The sequence below is a fragment of the Oryctolagus cuniculus genome, chromosome 7 (genome assembly GCF_964237555.1).
Source record: "Oryctolagus cuniculus chromosome 7, mOryCun1.1, whole genome shotgun sequence".
Classification (NCBI taxonomy): Eukaryota; Metazoa; Chordata; class Mammalia; order Lagomorpha; family Leporidae; genus Oryctolagus; species Oryctolagus cuniculus.
This window is the reverse complement of record NC_091438.1, coordinates 146,881,869-146,909,040: the sequence shown is the minus strand read 5'-3', so window position 1 is coordinate 146,909,040 and position 27,172 is coordinate 146,881,869. Positions and strand designations below refer to the sequence as shown.

General features: G+C 56.0%; 1 protein-coding gene across 7 annotated transcripts; it reads right to left on the bottom strand.

Moving 5' to 3' along the window:
- Positions 1-582: 582 nt before the first annotated feature.
- On the bottom strand, positions 583-25,681 carry IFNLR1 (interferon lambda receptor 1). 7 transcript variants are annotated; one of them, XM_070077013.1, is made up of 9 exons: positions 25,451-25,675; positions 24,604-24,683; positions 20,121-20,244; positions 10,475-10,656; positions 6,228-6,370; positions 3,641-3,800; positions 2,415-2,545; positions 2,158-2,307; positions 583-1,809 (listed from the first exon to the last, which is right to left on the bottom strand). In XM_070077013.1, the coding sequence occupies exons 4-9, from the start codon at positions 10,587-10,589 to the stop codon at positions 925-927; spliced, it is 1,584 nt and encodes a 527-aa protein (XP_069933114.1). In that variant the 5' UTR covers positions 10,590-10,656; positions 20,121-20,244; positions 24,604-24,683; positions 25,451-25,675; the 3' UTR covers positions 583-924. The 7 variants fall into 7 exon arrangements, with proteins under 7 accessions (XP_069933114.1, XP_069933116.1, XP_069933113.1 ...); XM_070077015.1 differs by lacking the exon at positions 10,475-10,656 and having other exon boundaries at positions 25,451-25,681; XM_070077012.1 differs by lacking the exon at positions 24,604-24,683 and having other exon boundaries at positions 2,415-2,542; positions 25,451-25,678.
- Positions 25,682-27,172: the final 1,491 nt, after the last annotated feature.

Below are 27,172 nucleotides of genomic sequence, written 5' to 3'. Positions count from 1 at the left end.
GGGAGCAGCCACCTTTTTCGGGAGGAGATGGGACACAGGGCTTCTGAATGACCACTGTAGTAAGCCGCAGGGCCCGGGGTCCCAGGCCCAGGGGCCCTGCCCTGTCGCTGGCCCCCTGCACAGGTCCGGCCTCCCGGGGGATGGATCACCTGGTGCCTGCCCTGGGAGCAGAGCTGCCATTGCTGGAAGACACGGAGGGAGGGAGCAGGGCCCCTGGGTCGGCTTCTGAGAACTCAGTCTGCCAGGGGGAAGGACTGGGGGGGCAGGCTGTAAGTGGGGGCGCTGGGGTGTTCTCGGTTTAAGGGTCACAGGTGGGAGATGCCGGGGGTCCCCTTGGAACCTGGCTGGGTGGAGATCCTGCCAGCCGCCAAGGAGAGAGCACCAAGGACATGGCAGGCCCCATGTGGAGGACTCCCTGGCCGCTCACCACAGCTGGGCGGAGCTGCCGGGGAGGCTGAGGTAGAGAAGGAAGGCAAAAGGCCGAGCAGGGATTTGAACCCAGGTCCGCACGGCGTTAAACACTGCAATTCCATGACTCCAAGACGCACTTAAAGTCCACCACCTGTTCCCTCGGACGCTCTCTGCCAGCAGGATTTTCCTTTATTAGCGTCCACGCACAGGACTCGTGGGTCCGGAGGCTGAGAATCAGGGTCGGGGGAGCTCGGTGGAGCTTGGTTGAAAGGCACAGGTCCTGATGCATCAGGTGTGCGGCCGCTGGACCCCGTCCCCAAGTTCTGGACAGCTCCTTGTGGTCAGCCTTGGCATCCAGCAGCCTGGCTTCCCCTCCTTCCGCCACCCCAAGGAACAGCGGGGTGGTCTGACCCCTAACGGACCCCTGACCTTGACCCACCTTTCTCCACCCCTCTTGGACTCAGCCTGCAGTGGGCAGGGCCTTCTCAAAAAGCTGCAAGGACGTGGGCCGCCTCAGCGGGGGACGTAGGCTCCGGGGTCCTGCTGGGGTGCCGAGTGCTTGGGGAACCCGGCGGGGGCGCCGGGTGGGGTGAGAGGCTGGAGGCCGGCTGACCTGGCCATGTAGTGCCCCGGCACCCTGCCCCTGGCCTCGGGCCTCTGCAGGGTTTCAGCCCCCGAGCTACCCGGGTCACTGTGCTCACTTTCTGATTCCCTCCTGTCTTCTTCCTCCTCCTCTTCCTCCCCTTCCTCCTCCTCCTCAGGGCTGCTGTCCCAGCAGAAGGTCAGTGTCCGAAGTGAAACTGGGGGCTCCCCAGGGAGCAGACCCAGCCGCGGGGGTGGGGAGCTCCAGGTGGCCCAGGAGCCAGGGTCATCCTGCAGGGGCTCCGCCAGGGAGTCCATGCCCTGGGAGAACGCCCCTGGGGGCGGAGGCCCTGGATGCTCAGACCCCCCTGGCTCTGGGCCCAGGCCCCTCTTGGCCAAACATTCAGAGGAGCCAGCCTCGGCCCAGGGCCAGGAGGCTTCCCCGGCGCTGGCCCAGCTTCTCCCGGAGCAGTCCCAGGCAGAGGAGCCACTGCTGGGGCCTGGAGGCGTGGGGGCCCCCGCTGAGCCTGGCCGGGACCCCTCCGTCTCAGCGTGGCCCGCAGCCGGGGGCTCTCGCCTCAGGAAGGGGGGCGCGCCGAGGTAGGGCTGGAAGCAGGCGCTGTCATCGGAGTCCTCCTCAGAGCTCGCAGGGTCATCCCGGGCCTCCTCGGCTCCAGCTCTGCTCTCCGACCCCGCCTGCGCGCCGCCTGGAGCCCTTCTGGTCAGTTCCTTCCGGGGACAGAGGAGCAGGGTCTCCAGAGACTCCGGCCCGCTGGGCTGCAGGGTTGCCACGGGACATCTGGGGCCAGAAAACACCTGATGTGGGGACAGGAAAGAGGAGCTGACACTTCAGGCTGGGTCCAGATTGCTCTGGACAGAGACTCAACACCGTAGTTTCTCTGGAAAGTGATCTGGGAAGCAGGAGGAAGGGAGCAGCCAGCGAGGGGGAGGGGTGGGGGGCGTTAGCAAGCGAGCAGCCGAGAGGACCGCAGGTGCAGAATCCTGCCAGGGACTCAAGGAGCCACGGGCCATGCACCTTGGGACGGCCCCACCCAAGGGGGAGACTCCTGGGGCTGTACTTTTTTTTTTTTTTCTTTTTGAGAAGCAGAGAGAGAGAGAGAGAGAGAGAGAGAGATCCCATTTGCTGGTTCTTTTCTCAAATACCTGAAACAGCTGGAGCTGGGCCACACTGAAGCTGGGCCCGTGTGAGTAGCAGGTACCCAGGCACCCACTCACTCCAGCCATCACCGCTGCCTCCCAGGGCCTGCACGAGCTGGAGTCAGGAGCCGGAGCCCCCTGGAGCCAAGGGATGCACTAGCAATGGTGGGATGTGCACCGGAAGACAGCCTGAGCTTCCAGCTGGACGACCTGGAACTCAGCCCCGACAGCCTCCCTCCGCCCACAGCCCCCAGCTGCCTCACCAGAGCCTGCGGTGTCTTTGCCCGTTGAAACCAGGGGCTCCCCATGAGACTCTTCCAGATCACACCTCCCGTGGCAACGACCAGCAGCGGCGGCAGAAGAGACGGCATCACCAGGAAGGCCAGGTTGGCTGCTAAGGGGGGAGAAATGAAAGAACCACAGTGGCTCCCGTGTCCCCACGGGCAGAGAGCCCGCACCCACCTTCCCATGCGGAGCAGCGTCTGCGGTGGGCGCCTGGTGCAGCCGGTGCCGCCTCCCCATCACCGGGCCTGCTGCGCCGCCGCTTCCAGCTTCCTGCCGCCGTGCACCCTGGGAGGAGCAGGGATGGCTCAGTGCTCAGGCCCCTGCCAGCCACGCCGGACGGAGTTCCCAGCTCCTGACTTGGGCCTGGCCCAGCCCAGGCTGGGGTTTTGGGGAGGGAAACAGTAGATGGCACATCTCTCCCTGCCTTTCAAATACATGAATCACTTTTCTTTAAAGGGAACAGTCTTGTTTTTAAAGAAAAAAAAAAAAAAAGAATATGGGGTCAGCACTGTGGTGTAGCAGGTAAAGCTGCCGCCTGTAGCACCAGCATCCCATATGGGCACCGGTTCGAGTCCCAGCTGCTCCACTTCCGATCCAGCTCTCTGCTATGGCCGGGGAAAGCAGTAGAAGGTGGCCCAAGTCCTTGGGCTCCTGCACCCACGGGGGAGACCCGGAAGAAGCACCTGGCTCCTGACTTCAGATCGGCACAGCTCCAGCCGTTTCGGCCATTTGGGAAGTGAACCAGCGGATGGAAGACCTCTCTCTCTCTCTCTCTCTCTGCCTCTCTCCTTCTCTCTCTGTAACTCTTTCAAATAAATAAATAAATCTTTAAAAAAAAATAATAAATACATCGTACAGATTGTGGAAACCAAGCTTCAGAGAGGTGATGTAAGCTGCCCAAAGACACACAGTGAGCAAGGTGGAGCTGAGTCTCATCTTGGTGAGGCTGTCTCTTAAATATATATATATATTATAATATAAGCATATATAAATTATATATGTATATTATACAAACATATGTAAATATGTTTATGTTTGCTTATTTTTATTTCTTTGAAAGGCAGAGAGAGTGAGTGGGTCACACATGTGTGCACACCCACACACATACACACACACACGCCTTCCATTCCCTGGTTCACCCCCTCCAGGAGACCCCGCAGGCCCCGGGAGGACATGCCCAATGCGACAGGCCCTTTGCACCCACCTGGGGCCTCCAGGAAAAAGCAGCTGGGCTTGGAGAACTTGCTGTATCTGGGGACAATGAAGGTGTGGATGGTCCTGGCGTGGAGGCAGTGCCAGCCGCTGGCCGTGGGCTGAAGGGGCACCCAGACTGCCTGGCCGTATGGAGTGACCGGAAATGGGATCTGTTGGGAGAAAGAACGTTGAGGGGCAGAGCCACCATGGGGACCTACTCTGCGGGGCCAGGGCAGGGCGGAGCCCACGGGAGGGTAGGGCGGGCTCCCTACACCTTCTCTTCTGCCCCTGTGTTCAAGACCAAGATCGACAGAGCACTGCCCGGCCCTCCCAGGGCGGGGCAGCCAGGTTCACGAGGAGCCCACCCCATGGCAGGGGTCCCCCAGCCATGGCCGGCTCAGCAGACTGTGCGTGGCCCGTGTGAGCCTTTGGAGGGTGGCCGATCCTGAAGGAGATGTGCCCTGCGCACCAAATACACGGCAGACACCAAAAAGAGGAGGGAAACTGTAAAATAGCTCAGCCGCATTCTATTCATTCCTGGGTCCGATGGTTACACTCTGTTGGAGGAAACAAAGTCCGCTACGAAAGTTAGATGCACCTGTTCCCTTTCACTTTAAGATGTCATGTGTGGGGGCGGGCGTTTGGCAGAGTGGGTAAGCTGCCATTCGGGACGCCTGTACCCCACAACGCCTGCACCCCACACCAGAGGGCCTGGGCGCGAGTCTCCTGCTAATGCGCCCTGGGAGGCAGCAGAGGACGGCTCGGGTACCTGGGTCTCTGTCACCCACTTCACAGTAGACGCCCTGTAGCCCGCTGCACTTGAGCCAGATTTTATTGATGTCCAGGATCTTGGCTTTGGCTCCTGGCTGTTTGTGGGCATTTGGGGGACTGAATCAGTGAATGGGAGTTCTCCTTGTCTTTCTCCATTTCAAACATATAAATACATGAAATTTTTATAATTACAAATGGGATAAAAACTACTTAAAACAAAATAAAATCACATAGGGACTGGTGTTGCGGCGTAGCAGGTAAAGCCACTGCCTGCATCGCCGGCATCCCACATGGGCGCTGGTTCGAGTCCAGGCTGCTCCTCTTCCGATTCAGCTCTCTGTTAAAGCACCTGGGAAAGCAGTGGAAGTCGGCTCAAGAACTTGAGCCCCTGCCCCCCACATGGGAGACCGGGATAAAGCTCCTGGCTGCTGGCTTCAGCCTGGCTCAGCTCTGGCCATTGTGGCCACTTGGGGAGTGAACCAGTGGATGGAAGACCTCTCTTTGTGTATTTTTCTCCCCCCGCCCTGTAATTCTGACTTTCAAATAGACAAATGCATCTCTAAAATAAAATAAAATCGCTTATGTGGCCCACGTTATATTATCAACCTGTGCTAGTTCGGAGTATCTGGGAGGTCTTGGAGGCAGGACCCACACCGGATTCCCATCTATGTCCCTAGGATCTGCAGTACGTGGGAGATCGGGGGTGTGAATATTGGCCGAGTGGAAGAAAGAAGGAACGAGGTCAGGGGTCAGTGAAACACAACTGTGGCCCTAACTTGCCTGCGCCCCTATTTTGTAGTTTGTCAGAGGCCAGCGATGCCCGCCCCCCCCCCCCCCCCCAGTTCATCTGCACATCATCCGCAGCCGCTCTCATGCTGCACCTGCAGAGCGGAGTCATCGAGACAGATCCTGCAGCCAACGCCACGTGCCCCTTCATAGACAGAGCGGGCCGGCCTCGCCAGTCTGAGGGTGGGTGGGGCTTGGCTTTGCTCCCTCGAGCTGGTCCGTGGTTTACATAACGAAGCTGGTGCCTTGGCAAGTAGATTCCCTGTAGCCCATCACAAGCCTCAACCAGGGTTTACCGAAAAAACAACTAGCTATTGGGTCAAAATCCACAATGCTGTTGCCTCGTGATGCCGGGTTCCACATTAGTCTAGACGAGGCCAGACCCACAGCTGCTGCATCCAAGGATTCAATCAGCCACAGACTGAACACATGCAGAGAAAAACGGCTTCTGCAGCGCTGCCTGTGACCCCAGTACCCCATATGGCCGCTGGTTCGAGTCCCGGCTGCTCCGCTTCTGATCCAGCTCCCTGCTAATGGCCTGGGAAAGCAGCAGAAGATGGCCCACATGGAAGACCTGGATGAAGCTCCTGGCTCCTGGCTTTGGTCTGGCACAGCTTTGGCCATTACAGCTATCTGGGGAGTGAACTGGCAGATGGAAGATCTCTCTCTCTCTCTTTCTCTCTCTCTCTGTATCTCTGCCTTAAAAATAAATAATATATTTTAAAAAAGTCTCTGTCTTGATGTGCCCATATTTTTCTTGTCGTATTCCCCAACAATACAATGTCACAGCTGCTTACGTGGCACTGACACGGCTCTGGGTGTCACTAGTGCTCTAGAGGTGATTTAAGGTATGACAAAGGATGAGAAGGAGCTGCGTGGAACCAGTCTCATCGGCGGAGAGCACAGGGCTGGGCCACAGCTCACCTGCACGGCACAGTGAGAAATGGGGGTCTATGGGGAAGCCTTCCTGGAGGAGGTGAGCAGGCTGGGAGGGTGAAGAGCCCTGGGGTTGGGAGGGATTGGGAGCAAGGGTTTCCCACCTTGTTTCTGGTGCCTTCCTTCCAGAACTCCACCTCATACTTCAGGTCCAGCGGGGGCATGCAAGGGGGCAGCTGGTAGGTGGCATTGACACTCAGGATCTCCTCCATGTGGGTAAGCAGCAGCGTGGGCGGGGCCAGCTCCACTGGCAGAAAGGAAACAGGGCCTGTGAGTACCCCTGGAGGACCCAGGGCTTCACCCCAAGCCGCCACCCCTGCCCTCACCCAGCCCAAAGAGCCCGCTTGGAAAGGGAGGGGCAACGCCAGCCTTGGCCAAGCGCCCACCGTGCGTCCTGTGCCTCCCAGCCGTCTCGGGAAGCCTGCGCCAGGCTGGCAGGTGCGTCCCACTGCCTCCATCAGGGACAGGGAGACAGAGGCTTACAGGGGGCTCGGCTCCCCCTTGGCTCGCCTTCCCTAGTCCCTGCTCTGTCCCATCATGCCCCTCCATCTCTGCTTCCTGGCGCCACTGTGACCGAAGAGCAGGAACAGCAGCTAGCGGCACCATCGGCATCGCTCGGGTTGCTTCCGGAGCCGCGCTGCACCTCGCTCAGGCTGCCAGCAGAGGGCAGCTCCGAGTGGCTGCCGGGCTGACGCCCTTGTTCCCTTGCCGGTTGTTACCCAGAAGCCTCTCCCGGCCGCGGGGGCACCTCACCTCGCCTCGCCCCCACCTTCACACCAGAACCGGCCCCCCCGAGTCCTCCTCACGCTGCAAACCTCCCTGCCGTCCCCCCTGCTGCATCTCTGCGGCCTCCGGCTGGGGAGGTGTCCTACCTTCCTGCGCCCACAGGATTAGACTCGGCTCACCCAGACAATTCAGAACCATCTCTCTATTGTATGGTCCATCACCTTAGTTAAAATTCCCTTCCACCATGCAATGCTTTTTATTTATTTATTTGAAAGGCAGAGATATAGAAAGAGAAGAGAGAGAGAGAGAGAGAGGTCTTCCATCTGCTGGTTCACTCCCCAAATGGCTGCAACAGCTGGGGCTGGGCCAAACAGAAGCCAGGATCCAGGAGCCTCTTCCAGGTCTCCCATGTGGGTACAGGGGCCCAAGCACTTGGGCCATCTTCCACTGCTTTCCCAGGCCACAGCAGAGAGCTGGATCGGAAGTGGAGCAGCTGGGACTTGAACCGACGCCCATATGGGATGCCAGCGCCGACCCCTGGCCATGCACGGCTAACCTCCAGCATGTCCGCGGGACCCAGGGATCGGGCTAGACATCTGGCGGGTCAGCTGTGCCCCAGGCCCTGCCACTGCTGCCTTCTTTGATCTCAGACTCTCCCGGCAGGGTTTCGGCAGGTAGAGGTGCTCAGGACGTCACAGGTCTTGGGGATCCACTCCTGTCGAGAGAAGCCAGGCCCACAGCGCTTTTCAGAGTTGATCCATTTTCTGTTTTGAGCACCAGCTGAGACGGCAGAGGCTTCCAGGAGGGCCCTGCTCTGACGGAGGGGTGCCGTGAGTCCACACTTCACCTCTCCCTGGAGCCGTTTGTGGGACAGACGCTCCGATCTGCTTATCCTGAGGCTTCAGATGACGCTAGTCACACACTTGGCTGTTTCCACGTCACACACAATCCTTTAAGAAAAGATTCATTTTGGGGCTGGCGCTGTGGCGTAGTAGGCTAAGTCTCCACCTGCAGTGCCAGCATCCCATATGGGCACTGGTTTCTGTCCTGGCTGTTACTTCTCTGATCCAGCTCTCTGCTTATGGCCTGAGAAAGCAGTGGACGATGGTCCAAGTCTCCTGCACCCACCCACATGGGAGACCCAGAGGAAGCTCCTGGCTCCTGGCTTCGGATTGGCCCAGCTCTGGGCGTGCAGCCATTTGGAGAGTGAACCAGTAGATGGGAGACCTCTCTCTCTCCCTCTCTCTCTGTAACTCTACCTCTCAAATAAAATTTAAGAAATATTTTTAAAAATTGCTTAAAATACTATTTTTAAAGAGAGATGGGGAGAGACAGAGAAGAGTGATCTTCCATCTCCTGGTTCACTCCCCAAATGGTTGCAATGGCTGGGGCTGGACCAAGCTGAAGCCAGGAGGCTGGAAATCCATCAGGGTCTCCCACGTGGGTAGCAGGGACTAAAGAATTTGGGCCTTCTTCCGCTGCTTTCCCAGGCACATTGGCAGGGAGCAAGAGGGGAAGTAGAGCAGCTGGGACTTGAACCGGTGCACTATTATGGGATGCCTATAGATATGGACGCCAGGGTCTCAGGTGGCAGGTTCCACTGAGGCACAACACTGGCCCCCTGGCTTACTTCTGGGAGGAATCTTTTCGTTTCAAAGCCTTTTGCCACCTGGAGCAGATGAGAATTAATTTCCCATCAAGCCTTGGTTCTTTCTGAATTCTTCCCTCAATTCCTCTCTCCTCCCATTTTACCCTACGCAACAAGAAGCAGCCGGGCTGTGCTCTCTCTGTTGTATTCAGAAAGGTCCTGGATAAATACCCAAATGCGCCACAAGTTTTGCTCTCCGCACCTGCAGGGCTTCCTGCCAGTGTGTGACAAGGACCCGTCTCCACTTGGTGAAACAGCGCCTTCAACGTCCGCATTTCTCCTTACAACGAGGTCGGCATCTTGCAGGAGATTCGGGCTTTCTTCACCACGCCCCGTGCTTCCTGCAGGCCCTCACCAGCGCAATATTTCACATCCACCTTTCGGTTCAAGACCCTCGAGGCTTGTCCAGTGGTTTGAACTCATGCGGGGCAATGACACCAGGCATGGGGCAGGGAGAGGAAGCTGACCCACATGACCAAGTGCCAGCCAAATGCCACTTCTTCCGTGCAGCTCTCTCTGACTGCCAGCCCGTGTTTGGTTCAGGGTAAACATGTGGCTTTTCCATGACATTCAGGACAGATCTGCTAGGTGCTGACTACATGTCGAGCCCTCGGGAGGGAGCTGAGGAGGACACAGAGGTGACAACTCTCTGGATGCTGACCCGCAGGAGCTGGAAGCCCAGGGAGGAAATGAAATGACCGGTTGACCAGAATCCGAGGAAGAAAGAGGCCAGGGGCGTGGGTGAGAAGGGATGCTCCGACATCCCTGCTGAAACCTTATTTCTGGGAGCAGCCGTGAGGGGTTTGAGTCAGTACCAGGCTCTTCCCCTGCCGGCGTGGACAGCCACCAGACCACCCGTGGAGGAATGGAAGACCTTGGCTTTCCTGGATCCTGGGGCTTCCGATTCCCATGACGCCGCCAGCCTTCCTGGGTCTCCAGCGTGCAGAGGGCGTTTGGTGGCACTTCTTGGCTTTGCACGGGCCAACGCCCATAGTAAACCTCTGATCCCATCCATAGGTGGCTGTTGGTTCTTTTCTCTGGAGAACTTTGATGGATACACCCGCCTGTCTCCACCTGCGCCTGTCACCTTGCTAGCGACATCTGCTCCAACCTCTGTCCTTCCACTCATCTACCCTCTCCCTCTCTCTCTCCTTCCATCCGCCCACCCAGCCAGCTGCTTCCCATTCAAATAACCTCTTCTTGCTTCTCTGTCATCCTTCATTCAATCAAAGGGATTCAATCAGCCTCCCCCACCCCCACCCCTTCAAGCCCTGTGCAGCCCTCCAACCTTGGGCACCTGGGCGCCATGTGGCAGGGCAGGGCTCTGTGTGGACACCGTCTGGGAACTTGTCCTCCCCTTGTCACAACTCTCCCCTCACTGTTGAGTCTGGCCCAGGGTCTGTGCAAGGTCAGAGGGATCCAAGGTCACATCTGATATCCACCAATTACTAGCAATGCACCTTGCAGTTACTCAGCTTTTGTAACTCTTGCTTCATTTAAAAAAAAAAAAAAAAGTGTAAGGGGCCGGCGTCGTGGCTCACTTGGTTAAACAGCCTCAGCTGTTGTGGGCATTTGGGGAGTGAACCAGTAGGTGATTCTGTGTCTGTCTCTCTCCCTCTGTCTTCCAAATAAATTTTAAAAATATTTTTTTGGGGAAAGAAAAGCAGGAACAAGTATTTAAAGTAGTAGCTCACTGAGTGGTTCATGGTCAAGGTGGTTCTTAACAGGAGCTAACGGTCATTGGTCATCGTGAGCAGGTGCAAGCCGAGCGGCAGGTGAGACTGGAACTCCCCCAACTCCTAAACCACGTCAGGCCACCGGCACGGCCCCTCCTCACCAAGGCTGGGGCCTGGGTCACGCCCATGGCGGGCTGCCCCTACTCTGCTGAAGTGGGAGGCAGGTGGCTAGGACAGCAGCGTCGCCAGGCGAAGTCTCTGGACGGAGAGCCGCCCGACAGTCCCTTCCCCACAAACCCACCTTCAAAGAGGTAATCCAGGTATTTGGATTCCACCCAGGAGGACTTGGCGCTGGGCGAAGCCACCCGTACTCGCCCCCTGAACTTGTTGTACAGGTCCTGATTCTTGAGGCACATCAGGGAACACACCAGCTCGCGGGTTCCTGCACACTTGTCCACTCTGCGCCACCTGGGGGAGGGAGAGCTGAGGGCGGGGTGCAGAGGCAGGGTCAGTGACGCGGAGAATAGGGAGCACTCGTCCCTCATTCAGCCTGAGAGCCCCCAGGTCCATCTGTCCAGCCAGGCAGCCGCTGGCTGAGACAGAACTCAGGTTCTGAATGCAGACAGATGTGGGTGGGGGTCCTGGCTCTGCCCCTCACTAGCTCTGGGACCTTAGCAGGCCTGGAGCCTCAGTCTCCTCATCCAGAAGCCCTCCCTCCCAGGGTTGTCATGGCAGCTGCTACTGCTGGTGCTGGGGACCGTTTTTTAGGTCCCTGCATTCAGATATTTCTGAGCCAGCTGCTACGCACAGGGCGCTGTGCGGCCGTCACGGGAGAAGGCGAGGAAGAGCACTGGGCATCATTCCAGGAGCAGGTGAATCGGCAGTGACTGTAGAAGAGATGAAGGCCTGTGCCTGATGGGCGGGAGATGAGAGACAATGACCTCAACAGCAAGATGAATGCGGAGGCTGGTGAGCACCCCGATAACACCGGGGAAGATGGGAGGGGCTGCTTCCAACGGAGGGGTTAGACCGTCGGTGTGTACGTCTGCCAGGAGGGCACAACGCAGCTTTCTGCCCCTGAGCACCTGGACTCTACTGAATGAAAAGCGTCTGCTCCTAAGAAAAGCCTGAGGAAAACAAGAGACTTTGATAGTCACTTCTCAAAGGAAGCTAGATGAATGTCTACCAAGCACATGGACAGACGTTCAATGTTATTATTCACTGGGGAAATGCACATTACAGTCACAAGGAAATATTACTAGACCTGCTCTAGAGTAAGATGCCCGTGTTCCACGTCCGAGAGCCTGGGTTTGACACCAGCTCCAGCCCTAACCCCAGCTTCCTCCTGACGCAGACCCGGGAGGGAGCAACGATGGCTCAAGTGATTGAGGTCCTGCTCCTGGGAACCTGGGTTGAATTCTTAGCCCAGGCTTGAATGCTACAGACATCTGGGGAGTGAACCAGGAGGTGGGCGCTCTCTCTCTCTCTCTCTCTCTCTCTGTCTCTCTGCCTCTCAAATAAATAAGAACAAAGCATTAAAAAATAAAAAGAGGCTTAAATAAAGGATGGACAATGTTAAGTGTTGACAAGAACATGGAATAACTAGAATTCTCTTACATGGTGAGAGTACATGCTAGTTTCTTGCAATGTTACACACTCAGTCATCAAACTTCCAGATTCTACTCCTAGATCTCTACCCAAAGGAAGTGAAAACACATGTCTAGGGTCCAGCGCTGTGGTATGGTGGGCTAAGCCTCCATCTGCGGCTCCGGCATTCCATATGGGCGCAAGTCCTGGCTGCTCCACTTCCGATCCAGCTCTCTGTTATGGCCTGGGAAAGCAGTAGAAGATGGCCCAAGTCCTTGGGCCCCTGCACCTGTGTGGGAGACCCAGAAGAAGCTCCTGACTCCTAGCTTCAGATCAGCTCAGCTCGGGCCATTGTGGCCATCTGGGGAGTGAACCAGCAGATGGAAGACTTTTCTCTGTTTCTCCCTCTCTCTGTCTGTAACTCTACCTCTCAAATAAATAAATAAAATCTTTAAAAAGATTTAAAAAGATATGTCCACACACAGACTTGTACACGAAGTTTCATAGCAGCCTATAATTCTGACTATCTCTGTTGTGGACTGAACCGTGTTCCCCAGATGTGACTATATTTAAAGAGGTAATCAGGGTTAAATGAGGTCCCAAGGGCAGGGCCCTGGTCCAACAGGAGTGGTGTCCTTAGAGGAGGAGGAGAGGCCGGCGCCGCGGCTCACTAGGCTAATCCTCCGCCTAGCGGCGCCGGCACACCGGGTTCTAGTCCTGGTCGGGGCGCAGGATTCTGTCCCGGTTGCCCCTCTTCCAGGCCAGCTCTCTGCTGTGGCCAGGGAGTGCAGTGGAGGATGGCCCAAGTGCTTGGGCCCTGCACCCCATGGGAGACCAGGATAAGCACCTGGCTCCTGGCTCCTGCCATCGGATCAGCGCGGTGCGCCGGCCGCGGCGGCCATTGGAGGGTGAACCAACAGCAAAAGGAAGACCTTTCTCTCTGTCTCTCTCTCTCTCTCTCTCACTGTCCACTCTGCCTTTCAAAAAAAAAAAAAAAAAAAAAAAAAAAAGAAGAAGAGGAGGAGGCACTGGGAGTGCCAGCACCGAGAAATGGCCATGTGAGGACACGACAGGAAGACGGCCACTGAACCTCAGGAGACGCTAAGAGACCTTGGCCATGGACTTGGAACCTCCAGACTAGGAGAAAGCAAATCTCCGTTGTTTCAGTCACCCAGTCTGTGGTACTGTCAGGACCACCCTCACAGAGGACCAAACACTGTGGTACCAGAAGCAGGTGCTGACGTAACAAGGACATAAAAACGTGGGGGCGTCTTTGGAACAGGGTAAGGGGTAGAAGAAGCCTGGATGGCCTTAAAGAGACGGTCGGCGGGAACACAGACATTAAGGAAGAGTCCTGTTAGGCCTCAGACGTGAAGGCAGAACAGGTCTTAGTGCTGGAACCTGAGAAAAGCTGACCCTCGCTATAAAGCGGCAAAGAAGTGGGCCGAATTGCGTTCAGTGTTTTGTGGAGAGCAGACGTTAAAAGAGACGAACTTGGATATTTAGCAGAAGAGTTTTCTACGCAAAGTGTTGAAGATGTGGCCTGATTTCTCCTTACTGCTTAAGAGGGAGATGCAGAAGAAGAGACAGGCTGAAGGAATTGCTTAAAAAAATCCTCAGCCTGTCCGTACTGCAGCAAACAAGCCAGTTCTGGAGAGAGCCCCAAAGTGGCGGCTGGAAAATCATTTGATAAAGAGATCATGGCGCTCCTGGATCTTATCATCCATCTCAGCAGAAGCCAGAAATCGAGATGGGATTAACTTGGCAGAGACCCTGCCAGCTTGGGCTGAAAGGGGAGGAGCAGGAACGGATCGGACGCAGACCCAAACGGGTCCTGTGGGAGGGTGCAGAGCTGCTGGGCGGTGAACGCGTCTTACTTAGCCTTCCGGAGAAGGGAAGAACCTGAAGGGCACTCAGGATTCAGCAGGGCTAGCGTTGCTGCCAACCGCCTGGGGGCCAACGGTGTCTTAGTTTCAAAGGTTGGGGCTATCTCCTCCTGGCTGCTGCAGGCCAGGCTGACCCTACACAGGGCCTCAGGGTGGGGTTGCCGCCCTGGTGGGCCTGGGGGGCTGAGCACTGAGCCTTACACCTAATGGATTTGCTTTCCCAGGTTTTCGACTTGCTTGGGACCTGCATTCCCTTCTTTCCTGTCTTCCCTCCGTGCCATGAGGCGTGTCTACCCTACGCCTGTCCCACCATTTTTTTAAGATGTTATTTTTTATGTTATTTTTATGTTTTAAGAGTTATTACTTATCTGCTTTCACAGGTTCAGGTGGAGGAATTTTGCCTCAGGAATTTTATGACTCACACCTGGAGCCACACCCACACCTGCTTTAGATTATGCTTAAGTGAGACTTTGTACTTAGGGCAGATGTTGGCACATTCTTGAGGCTGTCTGCCCAAGTTCATCTTGTACAAGTCCCTGCCTAAACCTACCGTCAGCCATACTTCTACTTAGTAGCAAGTGGTCTGAAAGACCTTGGGGGCCGGCACTGTGGTGTAGTGGGTTAAGCTGCCACCTGCAGTGCCGGCATCTCATAAAGACATGGGTTCAAGTCCTGGTTTGCTCCACTTCCGATCCAGCTCCCTGGGAAAGCAATGGAAGATGGCCCAAGTCCTTGGGCCCCTGCACCTATGTGGGAGACCCGGAAGAAGCTCCTGGCTCCTGGCTTCAGTCTGGCTCCATCCTGGCCATTGTGGTCATCTGGGGAGTGAACCAGTGGATGGAAGATCTTTCTCTCTCGGTGCCTCTCCCTCTCCCTGTCTGTAACTCTGCCTTTCAAATAAATCAATCTAGAAAGAAAGAAAGAAAGAAAAAGAAAGAAAGAAAGAAAGAAAGAAAGAAAGAAAGAAAGAAAGAAAGAAAATCACCTTGTGTGTTTTGTGTATGAGAAGGACATGGCTTTTGAAGAACTAGAGAGCATACGGCAGCCCTAGCAAACCGACACCCACCCCCGGCTGGAAACAACGCAAATATCGCCAGATGGAAAAAATGGATAAACAAATCGTAGCACACTCACACAAGGAAATACCACTCAGCAACCAAAATCAGTGAGCTACCAATTTATGAGAGGTCTTCAAAAATCCCGTAGAAAATGCCTGTGATGGAAAAGCTGTCCATGGATTTCAACATTTTTTTCCCACCAAAGTAAACTGATACGAACTTGTCACAGCGTGTCTGAACAGGATGTAATCTGAGGCTGTATGCAGGCCAGCACATCAGTCTGAAACTGTCCTTCTCAGAGCAACCCGCATTCTGCTAACATCTAAAGCAAAACTAATCAAATGCACTGAGTATCAAATGTACGGGACGCCTGGGTGGAAGAAGGGTGACATCCTGGGGCCGTGCCCTGAGAAAGCAGCAGGGTTTGATGGGGGACTTGTTTCAAGCAGGGGGAGGCGATGAGGAAGACGAAGCCCACGGCAGCAGGCCGCTCAGATCCATTTACGAGGAGAAAAGTGAATCGAGCTTCTGCCCTACCCGACGAGGACCAACACTCAGCAGCCGAGACCACAGTCGACGTCACGGGCGTCTCAATGGGCTGCAGCACTAAAGTGGCTGCCAGCACGTTGTGCCCGGATCAGGCGCCCGCAAGAGCAGAGCAGAGATTTTTATTATGCAAATGCGATCAAGATCCGGAAGCACCTGTTTGGAGAACTGTCACTGGAGATGAGAACCCTGAAGACAAGGCACAATAGAGCAACGGCTGCCCAGGGGTGGACATGGGCCAGGCAAAGCAGAAGCAGATGTCAAGAGCCAAGGTCATGGCGACAGGTTGCAGAGGGAGGTGGTCAAGTTTATTGACTTTCTGGAGAGCCAAAGAGCAGTCACATCTGCTCATTAGAGGCGCGTTAGAGGAAGCGAGCAAAGACTCCAGCAGAAAAACCGGGCGAGCTTCATTAGAGTCCTCCACCGCCACACGCTCCTGCTCCTTCCTCCCACAACCAAGGGCTATATTTTTTTTAAAAAGAGTTGCAATGGGGGGGTGGGGGTGGGGGTGGGGGTGGGAGCAGTGCTGTGGCATAGCGGGTAAAGCCGCTGCGTGCAGTGTCAGCATTCCATATGCGTGCCATTTTGAGTCCCGGCTGCTCCATTCCTGATCCAGCTCCCTGCTAATGCACCTGGGCCCAAGTGCTCAGGCCCCTGCCACCCATGTGGGAGACCAGGAATAAGATCCTGGGTCCTAGCTTTGGATTGGCCCAGCTCCGACATTGTGGCCATCAGGGGAGTAAACCAGCGAATGAAGACTTCTCTCTCTCTCTCTCTCTCTCTCTGCCTTTCAAATAAATAAATAAATTGTAAAAAAAAAAAAAGAGTTGCAATGGGGCATCATTAGACATCCCCCTTACAGTCCTGATTTGCCCCCATCTGACTTCTTTTGTTTCCTAATCTTGTTTTTTAAAAGATTGATTGATTGATTGATTTTAAAGGCAGAATTACAGAGAAAGAGAAGTCCTCCATCCACTAGTTCACTCCCCAGATGGCTGCAACAACCGGGGCTTGGCCAGGCTGAAGCCAGGAGCCAGGAACCCTCTGGATCTCCCACGTGGGTGCTGCCTTCCCAGGCACGTTAGCAGAGAGCTAGATTGGAAGTGGAGGAGCTGGGATTCGAACCGGATGCCAGCACTGCAGGTGGTAGTTTAACCCATTGTGCCACAGCACCCGCTCCTGTTTCCTAATCTTAAAAAAAACTTTAAAGGGCACCGCTTTGATTCAGTTATCGATGTCAAGATGACCACATTATCGTGGTCAGAGTCCCAGAACCTCCAGTTGTTTAGGGACTGACTAAATGGCTGGTATTATTGCTTAGAAAAGTATCTTGAACTTGATGGAGTTATGTTGAGAAATAAAATGTATATATTTTTAAGCTTTTAATTCCAATTTTCCATGAACTTTTTTGAAGTCCCCTTATTTTAGAAACATTTTGCTGTGATCATGGAGCCAGACATGAAGAGGTGCACGCCGCACAAATCCATTTCCATGAAATTCTGGAACATGCGCTAATCTGCGTCAGCGAGGGAGTCTGTGGTTGCCTAGCTCCGGGTGGGAGGGGGGTGGAACTGATGCAGAGGGCAGGGAGGGCACGTCTAGGCACTGGAGCTGTTTGATTTCTTGATGATGGCGGTGGTGAGATAAGGGTGTACATTTGCCAAAACTCATCACACTGTGCACTTCAAAATGGGAGCATTTATTCTACGTAAGTTGAAACCCAATTATGTTGATTGTAAAAGAAAATGAATCAATTCAACCAGGCCGTGGTAAGAAATGTGCACTCTCAGATACAAATCTATTGGCTAAAAGGGGATTAAGGTTTAAGAGAAAAGTAAATGTCACTGAGGAAGCGAATGTAGATGACATGTTGCTCTCAAACACGAAGTATACGGAATTTTAAACGAGTCAGGAGTGAAATCTATTTTATGTGGAGACAGCATAAATAAATAAATGGGATTTGAGGGGAAAAGACAGATATTGAAGACAGAAAGAGATCCAAATACAGATAATAAAAGAAGAAAATCAAAACAATGGAACAGAAAAAAAAGTCTAAAAACTATAATTTACTAAGTGTCCTGGAATAAAGGTTGGAACTATGCAGTAACAGACTATTGAGTACCTGTAGATGTCGGCTCGGAGGAGTGGCTGTTTTGCCTGGCAGGTAAGGTGCTGGCTAAGACGCCCGTCCTCGCGGGAGAACCTGGCGCCTGTACCTGCAGCTGCTTCTGCCCCAGCCTGTTGCTAAGGCGACCTTGGGAGGCAGTGGTGACGACTCAAGGGACTGGCTCCCTGACACCCACGTGGGAGACCTGGATTGAGTTCCCAGCTCCTTGCTTCAGCCTGGCTCAGTTGGCTGTCGCAGGCATTTGGGGGATGAACCAGCGGATGACAGCTCTCTCCTTCTCTCTTTCTGCCTCTCAAATAAAAACCAAAATAATAATAAAATATCAACCCAGAATAAATGACCAACATCAACACATAGTCTAGTGAATTTACTATAGTTTTAAAGAATTATTTATTTATTTGAAAGGCAGAGGGGAAAGAGAGAGCTTCCATCCATTTGGTTCACTCCCCAAATGCACACAAGGCTGGGCCAGGCTGAAGCCAGGAGCCTGGAATGCAATCTGGGTCTCCCATGTGGGAGGCAGGGGCTTAAGTACTTGGGCCATCTTTGGCTGCTTTCCCAGGCACAATGGCAGGGAGCTGGATCAGAAGTGAGTAACCAGGACACTAACCAGCTATAATGCCATAACGCCAGCCCCGAATTTACTGTATTTGAAAGCAAAAGAGACAAAACCCTGGGCAAAGAGAGCAAGTAACCTAGAAGACGTCACCATGTTTACTTGGAGAGAAAGAAAATGAGTAATGAGTGATTATGAGTCATTTTCATTGTATCATTTTCTGTGTCCTTGAGAACAGGGCACGAACGGGAAAAAACATGGGCATTTAGCCTGTCTTGCCTATTTGAAGAGTACCACTGGTTAGCAAATACTCTTTATAGAATAACTCCAACTAATGAAAGAGTCAAAATATAATGAGAATACTTCCACTTCGTGGCAGACACTTGGCTCAGGGGTTAGTTGCTACTTGGGAGACCCACGCCTGATACCCTGTGCCTGGTTAGAGTCATAACTACTCCTATTCCTATCCAGCTTCCTGCTAATGCACACCCTGGGAGGTAGCAGATGATGGCACAAGTGCTTGAATCTGCCTCCCACATGGGAGGCCCAGACTGCATTCCAGGCTCCAGGCTTCAGCCTGGCCCGGACTTGTGTGCATCTAGGGAGGAAACTAGTGCATGGAAGATACCTCTCTCTCTCTCCAATTTTAAAATAAAATGAAAACACTCAAAAAAATCCTAGCTCAGGGCGGGTGCTGTGGTGCAGTGGGTTAAAGCCCTGGCCTGAAGTGCCGGCATCCCACGTGGGCGCCAGTTGGAGTCCCGGCTGCTTCTCTTCCAATCCAGCTCTCTGTTGTGGCCTGGGAAAGCAGTGGAAGATGGCCCAAGTCCTTGGGCCCCTGCATCTACATGGGAGACCCGGAAGTGGCTCCTGGCTTCGGATCGGCGCAGCTCCGGCCGTTGCGGCCAACTGGGGAGTGAACCAGAGGATGGAAGACCTCTCTCTCTGTCTCTACCTCTCTCTGTAACCCTGGCATTCAAATAAATAAAATAAATCTTTTAAAAAAATCCAAGCTAAAAGAATAAACAAAACAAAACAGAGGAAGAATGTCACCATTTTGCAGTCCTCACAGGTGTCTGTAACACGGGAGACCAGTATCAAAAGGTCCAGAGGACGGGGGCTCCGCCCCTACGCCTGCCGCACTGCTCCGGCCCTGTGACTCAGCCAACTACGAGCGCTCTTCACGAAGTTCACCCAAAGTGTGTGTTGGGAAAAAACTATGCATGGATTCCACAAGATTTCACACCCAGACAAAACTTCCCTTTTCATTCTGTTTCCCACACGGGTTTTGTGTCCCCGGGGACATCTCGTGTACGCGGCAGACACGCGGTGGTGGCACCGTCTGCCACCTGTCACCGCTCGGCTTTTGAGAGCCCCCTGCGGCTGGCCCTCGCCGGAGCCAGCCCTGTCGCTCAGAGCTGCAGCTGCTGAGGCTGGGGCTCTCTGGGGCCAGGCAGGCTTGGGTTCCCCTTCCGGCGCCATCACAGCCCCCTGGGACCCCTCCCGTCCCCTCCAACACGGGAGAGACAGTGCCTACCCTTGCTCTTGGGAAGAGGAAGTGGGACACTCACACGCGGCCCCCAGCCTGCGGCCTGGCCCTGGGTGGGGCCCGAGGACGTGGCTGTTCCTCCTCTTCCTGCTCCCCTGCCTCCCCAGGTGCCCCTGAGTCCCGACAGCTGCCTTCCATCACGTCAGTCTCCCACTGAAGACCTTCAGACAACCCCACCGAGCCCGAAGGTGGTGCGTCTGCGCCCGTCTCAGCCTCCCCTGCGTTGGTCGTGGCTGTCTGGGCTTCCATGTTGAAGATGTTGCTCTGTGGGGACAGCGTGAGCACCTGGCCATGCCTGAGTCCCTAACTCCCCAGGGGACGGCGACGGTCCCCTGGCCACACTTGTGTCCTCACCAATCAGCGGCAACAGCCAGAGTGCGCAGGAATGCGGTCCCCTGGCCCTCCCAGCTCCACCCAGCCCCGCTGCCGCGCCCAGCAAGCCTGTCACCGCAGTTTCCTGCCCAACAGCATTCTTGCCTCCAGACTTTTATCAGCAGCCCCTCTCCAAATACCTGCCCGTGCCATCAGCCACGGACCCAGAGAACTGTCGTGTGCGGACCACGCTGAAGGCAGCCAGCCCAGAGGGTCCCCACCCAGCGCCCGGGCTCCCCTTTGCCAGCCCCAAGCTCCCCTCTACCTCTGGTAGGCCACAAAGTAGGTCACGTCCTGGGGGTTGCCAGGGCCTGGGAGCCACGTCAGGTACACGCTGAAGTTCTGCGAGAGCAGCGACACGTTCTGGGGAGGGGCCAGAGCGGGCCTCCCTGTGGGGCAGAGAAAGGACATGGAGCTTGGAGTTCCTGCATGGTGCGCCTTGGGCCCCTCTGCTACGGAGCAGTGACGGGCGGCCAGGTGCTGGCTGAGTCTGAGGACCCGAGGGCCACAGAGCAGCTGGGCCGCAGCTCCTGCCCCTCCCCAGGCCTCAGCTCCCAGCTGAGCCACCAGAGGAAGCGCCCACCCACCTGGCACCGGAGGGTTGCAGCAGAATGCCCGGAGGGTCCCCCATAGCCTGCCTGCCCGCAGTGGCCCAGGAACTATTTGTGGAACGAATGAACACTTCTTAGCATGCTTTGCCTTCCCCCAAAGGCTTCCTGACTGGCCTCCCTGTCCCAGCCGTGCGTTGCTGCCCGGGCACTGGGAGTGGAGCCCCTGGGGCGGGCACTTGGCTCAGCGGTTAACACGCCTCTGCATCCCAGATCGGAACATCTGGGTTTGGGTCCCGGCTCTGCTCCTGATCTCAGCGTCCGGCTAACGTGCACCCCAGAAGGCAGCAGGAGACGGCCCGAGTGGTTGGGTCTCCGCCGCCCACATAGAGTTCCTGGCTCCTGGCTCTGCCCTGGGCCACGCTCGGCTGTGGCAGGCATTTGAGGAATGAGGCAGCAGATTGAGGATCTGGTCCGTCTGTCTGTCTGCCTTCCAAATAGAACGCAAGCAGTAGAGCACTAGTGGGTGGCTGCAGATCCTGGCCGGCCTGGGAGTGCCTCTCCTGGCCGGGCTCCCACTTAAATGCACCACTCAGGCATTTCTCTGCCGATTGAAAGTGACCCCCCACCCCCTACCCCGTCCTGTCTGCTGCCAGCCGCCATGCGCAGGCTCTCTCGCTTGACGCTTCCTCCAGCCTCATGTGACCCTGAGACAGGGACTGCTCTCTCGACCCACGGCCCCCCACCTCACCCGGCACCTGTAAGTTCTGAATCTCTGACCTGATGGCCTATCCTGGTGGGTATTGAAGGTATGCCTTCCACTTTAAGAACCAGGGGCTTTCGCTGGGATGTCAGGGAGAAGCCCCTGGGCCAGGCGAGAGCCCCAAGGGCATCTGCCAGGAAACCAAGTTTCCCGTGTGAGAAGCCCCGGGTCACAGGCTGGACAGGCAGGTATGAGGCCGTCCACCAGCTTCACAGGTGTCCCGTGAAGGGCACATGGAAAAGTCCACATGCAGCTTCCTTTCCTTTCCTGCTGGCGTGGGACTGCCCACGCTCCAAGACTAGAACCCCTGTTTAGCCGGGAGCTCCCCAAACACCTTGTTCCGCAGTCCCTGGTCCATGCAGCAGCCAGGCTAACACAAGAGTTGGACCACGCCTCTCTTCTGTTCAACCCCCTCCAGACGCTGTGCCCTGAGCTCCGAGGCCCCGCCCAGTCGGACCTGCTCCTCTTCCCCTGCTCCCTCCTCTCCAGCGACACCAGCCTTCCGGAAGCACCCGGGGCCTTTGCACATGTGTTCCCTCTGCCTTCAGAGTTCTCCCCCGGGTACAGACCTGGCTCTGTCACTGTCCTCTGACGCCTTCACTGACCATGAGCCCCTACTTCCCCTCCCCGGCCCCTCCTCCCACTGCTCTCCTTTTCCCAAAAACGCACGGGCTCACTCCACCCCCCGATTCCACGCGCTTCCATTGCCCTCAGAATAAAGTCCACGCTCCTTATCGATGTCTGTGAGGCCTTGGCCAGTGCGGCCTGGCCAGGTCATCAGGCTGATCCCTTCCTGACGGCTTCCCCGGGGGCTCACCAGGCTCCAGCCAATCCCCCAGGAAGTGGTGGTGGTGAGGAGGGGGAGGAGGATGACGGCAGTAGCCGTGAGCCGGTGTTCTCTCATTTAGTCCTCACCAAACCCCCTGGAGACAGGGACTTATTAAGATCATCCCACTGGGGCTGGCGCTGAGGCTTAGTGGGTAAAGCCACCACCTGCAGTGCCAGCATCCCATATGGGTGCTAGTTCGAGTCCCAGCTGCTCCACTTCCACTCCAGCTCTCTGCTATGGCCTGGGAAAGCAGTGGAAGATGACCCAAGTCCTTGGGCCCTGCACTCATGTGGGAGACCTGGAAGAAGCTCCTGGGTTCTGGCTTCCGACTGGTGCAGCTCCAGCCATTGCAGCCAACTGGGGAGTAAACCAGCGGATGCAAGACCTCTCTCTCTCCACCTCTCCTCTCTGTGTAACTCTGACTTTCAAGTAAAATAAATAAATAAATCTTAAAAAAAAAAAAAAGGCCATCCCACTACAGATGGGGAAACTGAGTCCCTCTCCGCTTAAAAGTCCCAGGCTCAGCATTCAAATCCAGGCCAAGTCAGGCCCTTGGGCCCACTTCCTCCCCTAGGTTCACATGGGTCTGTCCAGCTATGTTCTTTTATCTGTTCACCGTTGCATGCCAGGGCTGTCAAAAAGGCGCAGGGCTCCTCCTTCCCTGCCCTAAGGGAGCTCCGACAAGTCCCTGCACTCGTGTGGGAGACCTGGAAGAAGCTCCCGGGCGGGCCGCGGGAAAATCCACCCAAGTTACAGGACGGCCACGGGGAGGGAGGGCCAAGTGCCCCTGAGAGCCCACAGAGTGGCTCCTCAGCCTGGGCTGCCAACTCTTGACCTTTGACACGCAGAGGTGGGGACTGGGGGCCTTCCACGCCTTCCCGTGTCCTCTGGCTGGAGCCACCTCTCGGGATGCTCATGCTGTCGTGGCTCCCAGCTCCTGCACTGCCTGGCAGGTAACAGGCAGGCCAGGCCGTGTGCAGGCTGTTTGTAAGGGACCCCGTGGGCGGGGCAGGGGCCTGGTTCGAGCTTGGCCACCTGGGAAATCGGGCGGCTAGAGAGCTGAGCCTCCAAGGGCGCCGGACACTGGTTTGGCACTTTTTACACAAACCTCCTGCAGGCTGCAGCACAGCCGCCCTGTGGAGTGGGCTGGAAGGAGGCACTCAAGCAAGTGTCAAATGCATTGCCCGGGCTACACAGCCAGTGAGTGTGGGATTTGCACTCCACCCTACACCATCCAGCCAAGGCTTGTGTTTCGTCCGTGATAAAACCGCTGGGTCAAAGTTCGGCCAGACCTGGCCGGGAAGCCTGTTGGGTCTGACAGTGAAACAGAGGGACTGAGGACCCCTCCCCCCAGGCACAGGCCCACTGTCTCTCAGCAGGTGTAGAAGCACTGCTGTGGAGGTGACAGGGGCGGCCTGGCAGGTGACAGCCCTGCAGCCGCTGCCCACCGCAGATCCCATGCCCACTTCACCCCTCGCTCACTCCAGCCCCAGGACGCTCTGCTCTGTGCGTCTCACCTCTGCTGTCTTCTTGGGCAAGCCCCCGCCCCTTTTAAAAATATTTATTTACCTGAAAGACAGAGTTACAGAGAGGTAGAGGCAGAGACAGAGAGAGGTCTTCCATCCGCTGGTTCACTCCCCAAATGGCCTCAATGGCCGGAGCTGGGCTGATCCGAAACCAGGGGCCAGGAGCTTCTTCTGGGTCTCCCATATGGGTGCAGGGACCCAAGCACTTGGGCCATCTTCTACTGCTTCCCCAGGCTATTAGCAGAGAGCTGGATGGGAAGTGGAGCAGCTGGGTCTCAAACCGGAGTCCATATGGGGTGCTGGCACCCCAGGTGGTGGCTTTACCCGCTACGCCACAGCACCAGCCCGAGGCAAGTCCCTTAACACTGCTCTGAGCCTCAGTTTCCCCATCTCAAAAGGAAGAGTCACGGGGCCTGCGCGGTGGTGCAGTGGGTTAATGTGATGCAGTGCCAGCATCCCACAGGGGCACTGGTGAGAGTCCCAGCTGCTCCACTTCCGATCCAGCTCTCTGCTGTGGCCTGGGAAAGCAGTGGAGGATGGGTCCCTGCACTCGTGTGGGAGACCTGGAAGAAGCTCCTGGCTCCTGACTTTGGATGGCCCAGCTCCAGCTGTTGTGGCTATTTGGGGAGTGAACCAGTGGATGGAAGACCTCTCTCTCTCTCTCTCTCTCTCTCTCTCTCTGCCTCTACTGTCTGTAAGTTTACCTTTCAAGTGAAAAAAAAAAAAAAAAAAAAAGGAAGAGTCCCAGCGGCCTCAGCAGTCAGGCAGGCTTGGAAGCGAAAGCAGCACGCCCACACAAAGGAGCTGCTCGGCTAATGCTGGTTTTCAGAAGGCACCGGTCTTTAAATTGCGAGTTTAAGATCGGGAGGCTGTTGGGGAGGGTGATCTGAGGACCTTCTCCTGTGTGGACGGGCTGGAGTCATGGGAAGCTGAGGGTCAGGGCTTGGCTCCTATCCCCAGGTACAGGGGGTATTTCCAAAAGTTTGTGGAAAGTGGACTTAAAATACAAGTTTATTCTAGTCCAAATTTATTTTCAACCATGCATATAAGGGGTCTTGGCAAAGTTCATAGAAGATACATACGGGGCCATCATTGTGATGCAGCTGGTATCCCATACGGGCACTGCTTCGAGTCCTGGCTGCTAAGCTTCCAATCCAGCTTCCTGCCAATGTACCAGGTAAAGTGGTGGGCGATGGTCCTAGTGCCTGAGCCCCTGCACCCATGTGGGAGACCCAGATGGAAGTTCCAGGCTCCTGGCTTTGGTTTGGCGGGGCCCTGGCTGTTGGGGCCATTTGGGGAGTGAACCAGCAGATGGAAGACCTCCCTTCCTCCCTCCCTCCCTTCCTCCCTCCCTCTCTCTCTTTCTCTCTCTCTGTTTGTCTCCCTCTCTCATTATAACTCTGCCTTTCAAGTAAATAAGTAAACTTTAAAAATACATATTATGAAAAAGCTATGCGAATGTAGGCTTCAAAAAAATTTTTTTTGCACCAAAATGAACCTACCTGTCACTTCCCATGGACTTTTGGGAGTGCCCACGGATCCTGTATCCTGCCACCCTGTTCACCAGGGAGGGTTCAGCAAACTGGCCTCAGGTAAGGCCAGAGCCCCCTGCCCCGCTACGGAAGGCTTTCTGGGGAACCCGAAGGGACATGGGCCTGGGGGCAGGGCGCGTCCCGGTCGCTGTCCCGGAAACCGGTGCCCCTGCAAGGAAGGCGGCCCAGCCTGGGCTTCAAGGCCCCGACTCTTCCCGCCCCCGTGGCGGGAGCTGGAAACCTGAATTCGTTTCCCCCTGGACAGAGATTCCTAGGACCGCACTGTGTCCAGTCCTAGGGGGCGGCAGGGCCGACGGGCACCCGCGCCGGGCTCCGGTGGCGGTGGGCAGGCTGCGGCCCCGGCCCCCTCCCCGGCTCCGCGGCCCCGCGCCCTTACCTGGAGCGGTCTGCAGCAGGCACAGCAGCAGGGAGGCCCACCGGCAGGCTCCTGCCATGTCCGCCCGCCCGGGCACGGCCGCCCGCCGGCCCGGGGCCCCGACTCCTCCCTCCCGGCTCGGCTCGCGGGCCGGCAGGTGACGCGGGCGGCAGCCAATGGGAGGCGGAGTCGCCCGGGAATTACCTGGGGCCTCCCCAGGGACCTCCCCGCCGCCGCCGCAGCCACCGGGAGGGCGCCCGGGCTCGGGCTTTGGTTTCGTCTCGTGGGACGGGGAGAAACTATCATTAATAACTACAGATGTCTCTGGCTAACGCCCCAGCAGCTCGCATGTCTTTATCTTGACTCATTTCTGTTTTTTTTTTTTTTTTAAGCTAATCAATTAATTATTTATTTACTTTGTAAGGCAGAGAGTCAGAAAGAGAGCACTCATCCACTGGTTCTCTCCAATGCCAGCCACAGCAAGGACCCCGCCAGCTGAGGCCAGGAGCCTGGAACTCGGGTCTCTGAGGTGGGTGCCATCGAGCCTGGTGCTGGAGCCATGCCCTGCTGCCTCCCCCGTGCGCACTGGCAGGAAGCTGGAGCAGAGCTGGGACCAACTCCACGCCAATACGGGGTGGGTGTCCAAGTGGAATCTTAACCTGGGCACCAATCGCATGCCTCTCCTTTCTGCTTTAAAGCCCGAAAACTTCCAAAGCACTGATGTCTTTCAAAGTCATTTTTCAGTTCTGTTCCAGGGACAGATGCCATTGCCAGCCACCGGTGCTGGTCCAGACCCCACAAAGGAGTGATGCAGGTGCAGATAGACGGTCCTGGAGTGACCCCAGACCACTGTCCTTAATTTCATTGCTCAGATCTCTGTTCTGGAGGGAGCTTAAGCCTCATTACCTCCGTACACCATGTATGTGAGAGCGTGTTTAAGATCTGCATGAGAAAAGTTCCCTCTTACATGTCCATTCCCCAAGCAAAATAAAACGCACCTGCTTTGCTCGGGGAGCCGCGGCTGTGGGAATGATTCCCCGGGATCTTCCGATTTGCAGCAAATAAAAATGACTTTAGGTACCAACTGCTCCCGGTGAAGGTTTTGATTTCTATTCACCGAGAAGCCAACTGGCTTGGGTAATGGTTAGGTTCCAACATGGGACTTGTCAGCCGGGCCAAGAGGTTCCAGGCCAGTTTCACAGCAGCCTCAGATACCACCTCTGTGCCAGATACCAAGCCCAGAGCTTCACACAGCATCTGCCTTAATCCTGGCCGGGATCCGGGGGTCAGCTCTGTTAGTCTCTGCAAGCTCTCCAGCGCTTCACGGACGCGTCTGGGGGAAGCTGGCCTTCTCCCGCCAAAGCCTGTGGCATTAGCAGGAACAGTGATCACCTCCAGGCTGGAGCAAGGCACACTCGGGCTGTTCTGCAGCCACTGAACAGGAGGCTAGAGAGGGCTGTGCGGTGTCGGAAAGTCAAATCCCAACAAATGATGCGATGCTAGAAGCAGCTCACCCTCATGCCCTGGAACGGAGGGAGTGATCCAGGGCGCTGAGCAGGGAAGCGTGGTGTTGTGGACAGAGAAGGACCGGGGAAAGCAGAAACAAAACACGAAGCGCTGAGCGGGCCTTTCAAAGCTGCTGCCCACCTGGGCAGCACAGGAAAGTGACCGCGGGCCAACATCAGGTGGTTTGAGGTTACTTCGGGAATGTGAGGATTAACGCGGGAGCTGCACTGTTGCGCC